We start from the raw sequence: 11,983 nt of genomic DNA on the forward strand, positions 1-11,983 counted from the left end.
CGATTCTCCTGATCAGCAACTTCCGTTCTGCTTCACACTTAATCGAGACGTGGTGGAACCTCAATCCTGAAAGGATGACGATACAACTCTGTCTTTCATAGTGAAAAATTTATCCCAAGTGAAAGTGCATTGGAGGATAGTCGATTAACAATTTTCAATTGGTGACAACGATGAAAATCGTCAAATTCATTCAATTATAAAATGTAAGTTGAATACTCAATAATTATACACAACTAACTATCAATTCACGATTACAAATTAATTTACAGTGACACATTCCAAGAGGTTGTCACATGAGTGTATGCATATGCAATTTGTTGATCATTGAGGATGTGCAGATTGATTTTATAAACCAAAATTCGTTTTTCACATAATCTTCAAGCTGCCAAGTAAATCCTTAATAAAGCCTTTTAGAATAATTAAATTTATCGATAATTAGTCCACGAATTGAACACAGCCAAATACAGAAAGCCACTGGTGTGCAATCCCATGAAATCGTCAACTGTTGATGTCCTTTGTTTGCTTGTTCAGTCACCGACATGATAATGGGGCTATCAGTAGACTCACTTTATGATCTTTTCAGAGACGATGGAGGTTCGATACTTGCCAGATAATTTACAAAGTTCATTGAACAATGAAATTCACATGGTGAAACTTATCAATGAAGCTGGTTGGTGATTACTCACAATTTTTTTCAACTAATGAAACCCACAGCAGATTAATTTTTGCATTCATTTTTTAGGGAGCAAGATACAAGTGGTTAAAAAGTCTCCAACACGAAGGTAATTGTTGTACAAAGACATAACTCCATTTTTTTTCTTCCGATTTTCAATGTGAGGCATAGAATTTAGAAATTCTTCAAGGATACAATGTCTGAGTTCATCGCTCCATTGAGAGCAAATAATTAATTCCTCTTTATCAATTGTCTCTGGGAAAATAGCGAGCAATTGGGAAACAAGTGCATGTGGGAATTTCGACTAATAAATCATCAATACGATCACAATGTTTGCTTTGGGTTTCCAGTATAGTCATCAGTGTTATCGTTGCGTCCATTATTTTTACATGTAAGGCATACTGGCTTCGTGACGCTAAGCAAACCGTGCAGCAAGCGCTGTTGCTGATTTCCTTTTGCAGTCATAACTGAGACACTCAATTATACCAGTGCTCCTCGCTACAAAAGACCTTTTTCTCAAGAATTTATAATCTCAAGCTTCGAGAAAATATCAGGAGAGGATATTTGAATAGGTCCAGAAGTGCACAGTATTAACTGAGTGAATAGCACGTACATGTTTTTTTCAAGTGGTTAATTCAAAAATTATGAAAAGCAAGATTTTCGGACATGTTTGGCGTTATAAAGTGTTATCCCATGTTATTGCTGGGTGAGTTCTTCCAAAAAAACAAATGAGCTGATTGTCCTGATGACGGACTCTTTGAAGAAAAGTTGACAAAAAAACGTGCAGGAAAAAAATGCAGTTGTATTGGTCGTAAAAAATTATTGTTGAATATTAGCAAACTTTATTTGACAAGGATATGTAGTTTCCGGCTTTAAAAATATTAGAAAAACACGAAAGTAAACGAATTTATTATGTGGGAGCTATGTTCTAGTGGGTGATGTCAATAAACGTCATTGTCCCCACAGTCTAGTCGTCAAATATTTTATTACGATTGCAATTAACAGTTACAGTGATTAACATCATTTATTAAATAACCGACTACCCTGGATATTATTACAAGTAATGACAATCAGATGCTCGATGATTTAGCTATTGAGGCTATTGAGGACGAGTTATCTTTTTATTTCAGCTGTCGAATTTTGCTTGCAAATATGCTATTATAGCACATTACATTTCGAATTAAAATAGAATGTTAATGAATTAGGAATAAATGGAATGATTTTTTTCTTTAAAGAGTCCACATTTATCGTTTACGCTGAGCCCATACTGAGTTTGACTAATCAATTTGATCCACATATTCTTGAGAATATTAAAAATATATGTCTCTAGTGTCTGTTTTGATATGCCATTCCCCAACTGTAATTAGTTGCTAATCAGTATCATAATTATGAGATAGATAATAGCGGGCGATGCCACCTCGGTCAACAAAACCACCGCTATGAGGTCAAGTCCAATACTAAATTGCGATTTTTTACATTTTTAAATAGTAGTTGAACGAAACATTTTGTCCCCCCACTCGAGATCTCGAGAAATCACGAGACGTGAAAGAACCAAGCGAATAATTGGAGCACGCGTTCGTGCCTTTCCCTCTCGCAGCTCGCATGCATTCCTTATTCTCCCAGCAACTTGGCTTTAGTTTTCGAATCACTTGCATATCATCATGTGCCGAGATATTGCTTAAATTTTGACTGACGTAATATTCCCATTGATATTGTCCACAAATAATGACTTCATACATCTCTGTGCCAACATTTCCCGTACAATCGACACATAGTGGTTTTTTCCAAATGGGAAAACGTGGAAAATTTCCGGGAAGAGGTGTCAAATGTGCTCTTGATATCGAAGATGAACGATTACTATGGTTTGTGGAGTTCATACCATTTATTCCCTAGTGTTGAAAAATGCAATCTAGCCAATTCAATGCGATGGCAGAGATAATTTTTCATTTGTGGCGCTCGCGTCCTTCTAGAAGCCTTGAACAATATTAAGAAAGTGTCCATTGCAAAAGGCTGTTCCCCACGAGCAAAATTTTTATTTATCCTTTATTTTACTCGATTTTTTAATTGTTTACTTAGACTTCCTTATGTTTGGGTAAAATGTTATCTTTTGGATTATCAAAAGGATGGCTGAGTGCTTGTTTAAATTTGTTTACGTGTTGTTAAAATAATATTTCTGATCAAATGTCAAATGGATAGTGTATATATATTCTTATTGAAAAAAAAGTAATTCATCTATAAGAGAAATCAAAAATATTTGATAAAATATTCTATAAATATTGTTAAAAAATTATTATATTCTGAAACTTTTTACGGCGTATATTCATATCAAGCAAATGTGAATCGAGTTCCACAGGGGAATGCCTTTCCATAACTAAAGGAAAGTAGAAACCTATTTGGGCCGATTAAATCACTATTGATCAGAAACGGCCTCAGAGTACTCACGTCAGCAGAGAAAATGATCTCACGTTACATTAACATCTACATTCAGATTTTAATGCTTAGAATTGGCAATAGAACAAACAGCAAGAAATCAAAAATCGACTTCTTCCTCTTTTCCTCAAGTGTGCATAGTTTTGTTCTGTTTGTTGATAACAATTCCGATAAGTCACCCGACTGTCTGCATTGTAACAATATTAGTATCACATTAACATCCGGCTTCCGGTTGTTGCAAACGATCAAACATTCGATCTTGTTTCATTGTATTCCCGTGGATTCCCCACGCACGGCCATTCGCTAATAAGTCAATGAGACATTGTCAAAATGTTAGAGCCTCCCCCCTCCCCCCCGATGTTGATGCGACCGCAAAATAAAAAAAACATAAATGAATGCACACCGCTACACAGACTGGTGTGCCGTGAGCAAAAGTTAATTCTCATTTAAAGCCACAGATAAGCAATGACTTATCAGTTTGACGATGATTGTGCTACATTATCTGGTTGTGTTAGAGCCTATCGTACACCCCAAAATCTAGTGGGTAAAAGCATAGATTGTTGTAGAAGGGTCCTTGTATCGATCGTGATACTTTGGCTTATATTATCGTCGTCGATTTTGAAGAGATCGTTAAACTAGAAAATATGTATTGAAAAAATCACAGGAAAATGGAGCTAATTCCTCAGATAATTAACTAATGTTAAATTAATTTTATTTTACAAAAAGTGTTCTTGATTTTATAAAACAATTCATTTCTTTTTTCTATAATTCTGAAAGCCCATAGACAAATCGGATGGTTATTCTTCAAGATTCGTTTCACTCAGACTATAGTTAACATTAATAACTCTTTATACCATCATTTTTATTGCATTAGCTGATGTTTTTTTTATTGAATGACTGTAATTGAATTCGAGCAAAGAAGGATAGAATGTTTTTTCCAAAAATAACGTAGATCTTTAAATACTACGCCCATATTTTTTGGAGTCAATATTATTGGGAGTCCATAAAAAACCCCTGACAATCAGGTATTTTTGAAAATGTACCAATTTATCCTTTTTTTGAACATTTTTCATTTTTTTATTTATTTATTTATTTTTATATTATCCTGTATGAGAATATAGCTTCATAATTATGGTTTCGCTGATGGTTTTCATGAAACAATTCTACCGTAAATCTATTTCTGTTGAAAAATCATTCGGTTCATTCGGGATTGTTTGAATGAACTATGCACGATCGGGGAGGCTGTAAATTTGGCTTCGATAACAGCCTTATCGCTGGCACGATAAAATCGTCAGCTTCTGAGTTTTCTAAGTTCTATTGCTCAATGAGTTGTAGATCATTACCATGGCTAGAAGTGAGGACAGAAAGCCGCTAATTAATAAGAGTTACACATCTGTTAACATTAATTGGTGAGCAATACTATATGTTTTTATCAAATTGGTGCAACAATTGTAAAAATTGCAGTGCGACAATATTATTGGTATTTCAGTCATTTACAAGTGGCAGCGTACATAGAAATACGTCATGCATTTATTAGAAAGTTTTATTGAACTTTCTCTACTAATTTTTGGCCGATTCGGTGTAAGTAAACGATAGGAAAACCGCTAGATCTCAATTTTGCAATACATAGTATCTCGTATCCTTAATACTGGGTCGTGATAAATTTTTCTGGTGAATATCAAGACGATGGCCAGTTCTGTTCATGATATATGGGACAGAAAAGCTCATCACGGTCGTGTATCAAACATTATTTTTTTATCTTATAATCTGAGAGCGATGATTCACGGACGACGGGCATTGGTGAGTCAACGCTTCACGACTCAGTGGATAATAATTCATTTGTAAATATATTTTTTATGCAGTTCCCTCCGCTCTAATCGTTGACGTTTTCTCCAATTTATTTATTTATTTTTTTTTACTATGAAGAATTCTATGGGACAAATCGAAGTTTATCGATAATTTCTGTGGAATTTATAGAAATCAAATGGAATTGTTTATTCAATTTATTTGGTTTTTCTAGCGTATTTATTTAGGCTATGATTTCAGGTGTGGATGAACTTTCCTACCAGCAATGTATTTCGATGAGAGAAATTATCATGTCGAGATGATATTTGAAAACAGTTCATCAAACTTGCTCGATTATGGTTTTTAAGGCAAAACTAATATTGAAGTTCATGCTGATATGTGGTGTTTATGATTAGACCATAATGAATAGTTCTAACTTGGCATGTTGGAAGGGGCGTCATAATTTTTCTCACAAACAATACCAGTCATTGTGCTATCATAGACTTCATTCAAAGAGAATATTATGAGCATTGAAACAACTGTCGTTTTTGTCTTTGGAATAGTAAAACGAGACAATTTGCATTTCAATCGCTGACGTGTGCATATCAGCCGTTTCAATCGCATTATCATTCTTTCTTTTCAAAGCTCGTCACTATAGCAGTTTGGAAGTTCGATGGATGATTAAGAAAAATGTCAAGATTGAATTGGGAATAATCCAAATAAGGCTATAGAATTGAAAAAAAAAAATATTCTGCGAATTCGATAGTAAAAATTATCATCCCTGAGATGTAATTCATTTTACACCATAGATTTTCCCCTAGGGCTTCTTGCTTAACACGATTTAACATAATGGATCTTAAAATAAAACATTTTAAACAGATAAGACTCTGAAATAATTGGATATCAATTAAAGACTAATTGAATCGAGATACGAATTATGATTTTATGGTTTTAGAATAGGAAAACGCATCAATTTACGAATGTAAATGTTATTAGTCTAAACGCTGTCATGCGCTTGAGTGACAGAATAATGATGTCCGTATTAAAAAAATTGAAGATACTTAATGTTAGATTGTCAATTTAGCTGAAGTGGAATTGTAATAAATTTAAGTAAAAAAGACTGAGAATAAGGTTTTCTTCGAATTGTTAGGCAAGGAAATTACGCATATTTCGAGGGTTTTTAGAACTCTGAAATTCAGAAATTTTAATTAGAAACTAGAATTTTTTTCCAAGAATCTATCATCAGGAATTTAAATGAGTTGTTCTTTGTCTAAAAGCAGTCGACCAATCGTATTTCGCCTTTACATAACTTAATACTTCCATTCAAAATTGTTGTAGGGATGGAGACGACGACGTGGAATTCGAAAGGACATCACACATGGTGCAAGTCCCCAGGACTCCCCATACACCGGGCAATACATATCTTTCAAAAGTCAAAATGAAAATTAATGGAATGAGCTGTCAGAGCTGCGTCAACAACATTGAGAGAACAGTCGGTGCTAAACAAGGCGTGAATAGCATCAAAGTACTTCTTGATGACAAGACTGGCTATGTAGATTACGATCCAAGAGAAACATCTGCTGGTGAACTAATAAACGCGGTCAATGACATGGGTTTCGAGGCTTCCTTAGACGAAGTTGAATCACCAAACCCTCGAAATGAGTTGAAATGTTTCATTCACGTTGATGGTATGACATGTCAGTCATGTGTGAAAAGCATTACTGACATGATTCTAGGAAAACCGGGTATCCTGGACATCAACGTCTCCCTCAGCGACAAAGAAGCAAAAGTGCGTTACACTGGTGATTTAGTAACATCAGATCAAATAGTATTTTACATCGAGGAGATGGGGTTTGATGCATTTGTAAAGGAAATTGATGGCCAACCCCTGTCAGCGGGAACTACAGTTCAGTTGAAAGATCTAGCAAAAGCACCGGAAATTGTAAGCAACGGTCGACTCTATGATACGGGCAAAGTGAAAGAAGACATTGCCAAGTGTTTTCTCCAAATAAAAGGTATGACTTGTGCTTCCTGTGTAGCCGCTATCGAGAAACACTGCAAAAAGATATACGGTGTTGATGGTATTTTGGTTGCTTTGATGGCAGCAAAAGCAGAAGTGAAGTATTATCCAAACAAAATTCGACCACTTGATATTGCATCAAGTATTACAGAGCTTGGATTTCCTACAACAGTGGTTGATGAGCCTGGCACTGGTGAGGCTGAGGTCGAGCTTCAAATTTCAGGGATGACTTGTGCATCATGTGTGAATAAAATTGAATCAACAGTATCACAAATGCCTGGAGTTAAATCAGCACTTGTGGCCCTGGCAACACAACGTGGTAAATTTCGTTATGATTCCGCTGAGACTGGTGCTCGTGACATAATTGAAAGAATTAATAAAATCGGTTTTACCGCTAGTTTATTCAATAATAAAGATAAAGATAACAGAGATTATCTCAATCAACAAGTTGAAATTAGAAAATGGAGATCAGCATTTCAGATATCATTGATTTTCGGGGTACCTAGTATGATAATCATGACTTACTTCATGCTGGTAATGTCAATTGAGAAGAAAAGCCACGAGGATATGTGCTGCGTCATACCAGGATTATCGTTGGAGAATTTGTTGCTTTTTATTTTTTCTACACCTGTGCAATTTTTTGGTGGCTGGCATTTTTACGTACAAGCATATCGTGCCCTCAAGCACGGTACAACGAACATGGATGTTCTAATTTGCATGACTACAACGATATCCTACGTTTACTCTGTGTGTGTCCTAATTGCAGCAATGATCATGCAGGAGCACATGAGTCCTGTAACATTTTTCGATACTCCACCGATGTTACTGGTATTTATCAGTCTTGGAAGATGGCTAGAGCATGTGGCGAAAGGAAAAACATCTGAAGCACTATCAAAATTACTTTCACTGAATGCTGTTGATGCTGTTCTTGTGACTCTCGGCCCTAACAATGAAATTCTATCGGAGCGTTTGATAGGTTTGGACCTTGTACAACGTGGTGATATTCTAAAAGTTGTTCAGGGCTCCAAAGTTCCAGTGGATGGCAGAGTCTTAGCTGGACAATCAGCCTGTGACGAGAGTCTCATAACTGGGGAGAGTATGCCAGTACCTAAAAAGCCTGGCTCTGTTGTTATTGGGGGATCCATTAATCAAAATGGTCCACTTCTTATGACTGCCACACATACTGGAGAACATACAACATTAGCACAAATAGTCCGACTAGTTGAGGAGGCACAAACGAGTAAGGCACCAATTCAACAGTTGGCGGACAAAGTTGCTGGTTATTTTATTCCACTAGTCATAGCTGTATCTGCCTTGACATTACTAGTGTGGACCATTCTTGGATACGTTAGCACACAACATTTCCCCGGGGAAAAAGATGAGACTGGTAGAAACCGCGAAGAGATTATCTTCCAATATGCATTTAGGTGTGCTCTCTCTGTACTTGCCATTGCTTGTCCATGTGCTCTTGGTTTAGCTACACCAACGGCAGTTATGGTTGGTACTGGTGTTGGTGCTCTCAATGGAATATTAATCAAAGGTGCTGAATCCCTTGAGAATGCACACAAAGTTAAATGTATTGTCTTTGACAAAACTGGCACTCTCACCCACGGTACGCCAGTTGTAAGCAGCATTTGTATGTTTGTCAATGAAAACGTTTGTTCACTTGGAAAATTACTGGCCATTGTTGGTACTGCTGAAGTGAATAGTGAACATCCAATTGCTTCTGCAATTGTCAAATATGTGAAAGAGACAATTGGCAGTGACGCAAGCGGACAGTGCAGTAATTTTCAAGCGGTGGCTGGATGTGGTCTCAAATGTCGTGTCACACATCTGGAGTCGGTGCTAGCGCTAGTGAGTAAATCTGACATGATATTGAACTATCGGAATCAAACTGGTCATGCCACGGAATCAAAATGTGTATTAAATAATGTGCCAATTGACGTGATTGCAATTCGCAATGAAGATGTTAACAAACAAAGCGCACAGTATCAACTGCTGTTGGATCCAGAAGCAGCGGGAGATCAGTCTGATCAAGTTATTTACGATGTGTGCATAGGAAATCGTGAATGGATGAGGAGAAATGCTGTTGATATACCTCGACAGGTAGAGACTAAAATGATCGAACAAGAAGAACTAGGATGTACAGCTATTCTTGTCGCAATTAATGGTGTTTTGATAGCGAATGTTAATGTCGCTGATACTGTTAAATCTGAGGCACATCTGGCTGTTTATACTTTGAAAAAAATGGGATTGGAGGTAGTGTTGTTAACTGGAGATAATAGAAAAACTGCATCGTGTGTTGCCAGACAAGTAGGCATTAACAAAGTATTTGCTGAAGTACTACCGTCCCATAAAGTTGCTAAAATTCGTAGACTCCAGGAGCAAGGCTTTCGAGTTGTTATGGTTGGCGATGGTGTTAATGACAGTCCAGCATTAGCACAAGCAGATGTAGGAATTGCTATTGCCTCTGGGACTGATGTTGCTGTGGAAGCTGCTGATGTTGTTCTGATGAAAAATGATCTGTTGGATGTTGTCGGGTGCTTAGATCTATCAAGAAAGACTGTATTCAGAATACGACTCAATTTCTTATTCGCTAGTATTTACAATTTACTTGGCATTCCAATAGCAGCTGGACTATTTAGTCCTTTTGGGTTCTATTTGGAGCCGTGGATGTCTTCTGCTGCAATGGCCATGAGTTCTGTTTCTGTAGTTGCCAGTTCATTAATGCTCAAATTGTAAGTGAATTTCAATGAATAATAAGTGAATGGTGGTGATGACACCACCACTGGAATTTTTACTTCTTTCATCATTTCAGATATCGCAAGCCAACTAGGGCCCTTTTGGAAACTTCCGAGTACCTGGAAAATCTCAAAGCATATAATGCCGTGACGAGTACTCAAATAGATGCTGAAGAGTCCCCTATTCTACCGATGCGCACAGCCTCAACGTTGTCCAGGTTAGTTCCAATTCTCACTATTTCCTTTGAATCATGAGATTTGGGTGTTCACGGTTACGCTGGAGTTACTCATCATATCGCAGTATTTTTTTTGAGGCTCTTGGATAATTTTCCTCAGATTTTTGGGAGTATTATTGGCTCAACAGAAGCTTCAATTCTGCATAACATGTAGATGAATTGTTGTAGCATAGCGTGAAATGAACTGAGAGATCAGAAATGTTTTCAAATTGATTTGTGATGAGTGAAAAGAGTCAACATTGCTAATTTCGATGATGAAAGTGGTTTCATTTGAATATAACAAAATCACCAAAATAAAGAACTGCTTTCAACAAGTAAATATTTGGCTCGAGACGCGTATCGTTTACGTCAGATGAGGCTTTTTTAGGAAGAAAATATCTCTCACAAAATTAAGTTCACTAATAAATATGTAAATCATAAGTTCCAAGATCGTTATCAAATTATCATTATTATTCTATTTGAGGATTACTTATCTGTTCTCGGAGTAAAGGTGCAACAAAATATTTTCGCTTGGTTCATATGAGAAGAAAATTTTTCAAAAACGGATTTGTCTGACCACACGAGGAAATTATGAACAAAATAACTACTCAATAGCACATCGCCAATGTATTATCAAAAACATCCATACTAGATCTAACCCAAGAAAAATTCCTCATTTATATGGATTTCACGTCATTTTTTAATTAATTTTTTGTGGAACTACATTGACAACAGTTCAACTTCATGTAGATGTAGGAATGAGGCTGACGTGATGAATATAGCTCCAGTGTACAGGTCGATAGAAAGTCCAAAAGTTGTATTAGAAAAAGTTGAATAAGGGTATCTGACTAACTGGACATTGGTTATATTGGTTAATTCTGCTTATTTCACTAGATAACTATCTTCCAAACATGTAATTATTATTCCACATAGGTCTATCTTTTAGTAGATCCCTCATTCCTTGGCGCTTTATCTACCCTTGAATTTCATGAATTATCTTTTTTTACCTTCATAGCGGCGTACTTGGTAACGCCAACGATATTCTCCTTTATTTGAGGCATGTGTATAATCGCTATTTTATTTATACAATATTATCCACTAGGCGACTTAATGTAGAAGAACAGGAAAGTGAGCTAAGTCTGAATGCATGAATCGTAAGTTTTTTCCATGGTTAGTATTGTATTGTTAAGTTATCCATATTACCTAATTCCTCCGTGATTAACATGCTTATCACTGCTGTATTTGTATTTTTTTCTTTCTTCATCATCAACTCTTTGAAAAGGTTCTAATTATACTTAAGATTGATAACAATAGTAGAGGTGTTAAAGTTTTTTGATTACTGTATTTCTCGTGTAACGGGTATTTTTTCCATCTAGACTATTCGGAAGGACAAAGGACGAAGTTGAAGGACCTCTTCTCGGTGAAGATACACCTGGGTTCACGGTCGATTTTGCCGGTCATAAAGTTGAATCTACCAATGAAAATGTATCATAACGCACAAATGTGTGATCACAGCAAATGACGACAAAACTTGTTTCATTATTTGTTAATTTCATGAATGCATATTTTTTAATTCGTACTTAATGCATTTTCCATTTAGACATGAAAAAAGAAAATATTTATCTGATGTTGATTAATACTCCATGAAGAGTAAGAGAGATGAATTATTCTGGGAATTTTGTATTTACTCTAGGCCAATGCAAGTTTTGTATACTATAAAATTAATCGAAATACTTTCTTATTCTTGTATTTAAGTAATGTATATAGGTAAAAATAAAAAACCGAAAAATAATTTGATTGTATAGTGTGAAATAAAGATTATAAGTTCATACTCTCTGATTTTTATTAACTCAGTAAACATCCCCAAAATATCTTATACTCTACTATTTTCAGATCATGCAATACTGTTGAATTTGATTTACTATTTTGAGTTATTTCGATCAATGGAGATACACTCGGAATTTACGACCAGAGAAACTAAACGATCCAAAAATCAGTGATTAAGATCACGAGAATGCAGATAATATATCTAAACCGACAGCATCCCTGGATAAATTCTACACATATTACGATACCTAATTCGAATCGATAATTGAATAAATTGGTTATTACCGGTCTT

General features: G+C 35.8%; 1 protein-coding gene across 7 annotated transcripts; it reads left to right on the plus strand.

Moving 5' to 3' along the window:
- Nucleotides 1–61: 61 nt before the first annotated feature.
- Nucleotides 62–11,695, plus strand: LOC135166811 (copper-transporting ATPase 1). 7 transcript variants are annotated; one of them, XM_064129459.1, is made up of 6 exons: nucleotides 62–203; nucleotides 584–670; nucleotides 743–782; nucleotides 6,227–9,646; nucleotides 9,727–9,867; nucleotides 11,241–11,695. In XM_064129459.1, the coding sequence occupies exons 2-6, from the start codon at nucleotides 589–591 to the stop codon at nucleotides 11,356–11,358; spliced, it is 3,801 nt and encodes a 1,266-aa protein (XP_063985529.1). In that variant the 5' UTR covers nucleotides 62–203; nucleotides 584–588; the 3' UTR covers nucleotides 11,359–11,695. The 7 variants fall into 7 exon arrangements, with proteins under 7 accessions (XP_063985529.1, XP_063985564.1, XP_063985555.1 ...); XM_064129475.1 differs by lacking the exons at nucleotides 62–203; nucleotides 584–670; nucleotides 743–782 and adding exons at nucleotides 3,554–3,643; nucleotides 4,439–4,512; nucleotides 10,967–11,034; XM_064129466.1 differs by lacking the exons at nucleotides 62–203; nucleotides 584–670; nucleotides 743–782 and adding exons at nucleotides 3,554–3,643; nucleotides 4,439–4,512; nucleotides 10,967–11,018.
- The last annotated feature ends 288 nt before the right edge of the window (nucleotides 11,696–11,983 follow it).

The sequence above is a fragment of the Diachasmimorpha longicaudata genome, chromosome 1, assembly GCF_034640455.1.
Source record: "Diachasmimorpha longicaudata isolate KC_UGA_2023 chromosome 1, iyDiaLong2, whole genome shotgun sequence".
Classification (NCBI taxonomy): Eukaryota; Metazoa; Arthropoda; class Insecta; order Hymenoptera; family Braconidae; genus Diachasmimorpha; species Diachasmimorpha longicaudata.

What these genes read in the sequence shown, in the direction of transcription:
- LOC135166811 (XM_064129444.1), top strand. Translation starts at nt 3,569, where the DNA reads ATGACTTATCAGTTTGACGATGATTGTGCTACATTATCTGGTTGTGTT. An exon ending in ACATCTGTTAACATTAATTG is followed by an intron (nt 4,513 to 6,226) that starts GTGAGCAATACT and finishes AAATTGTTGTAG; the next exon opens with GGATGGAGACGACGACGTGG. An exon ending in AGTTCATTAATGCTCAAATT is followed by an intron (nt 9,647 to 9,726) that starts GTAAGTGAATTT and finishes TCATCATTTCAG; the next exon opens with ATATCGCAAGCCAACTAGGG.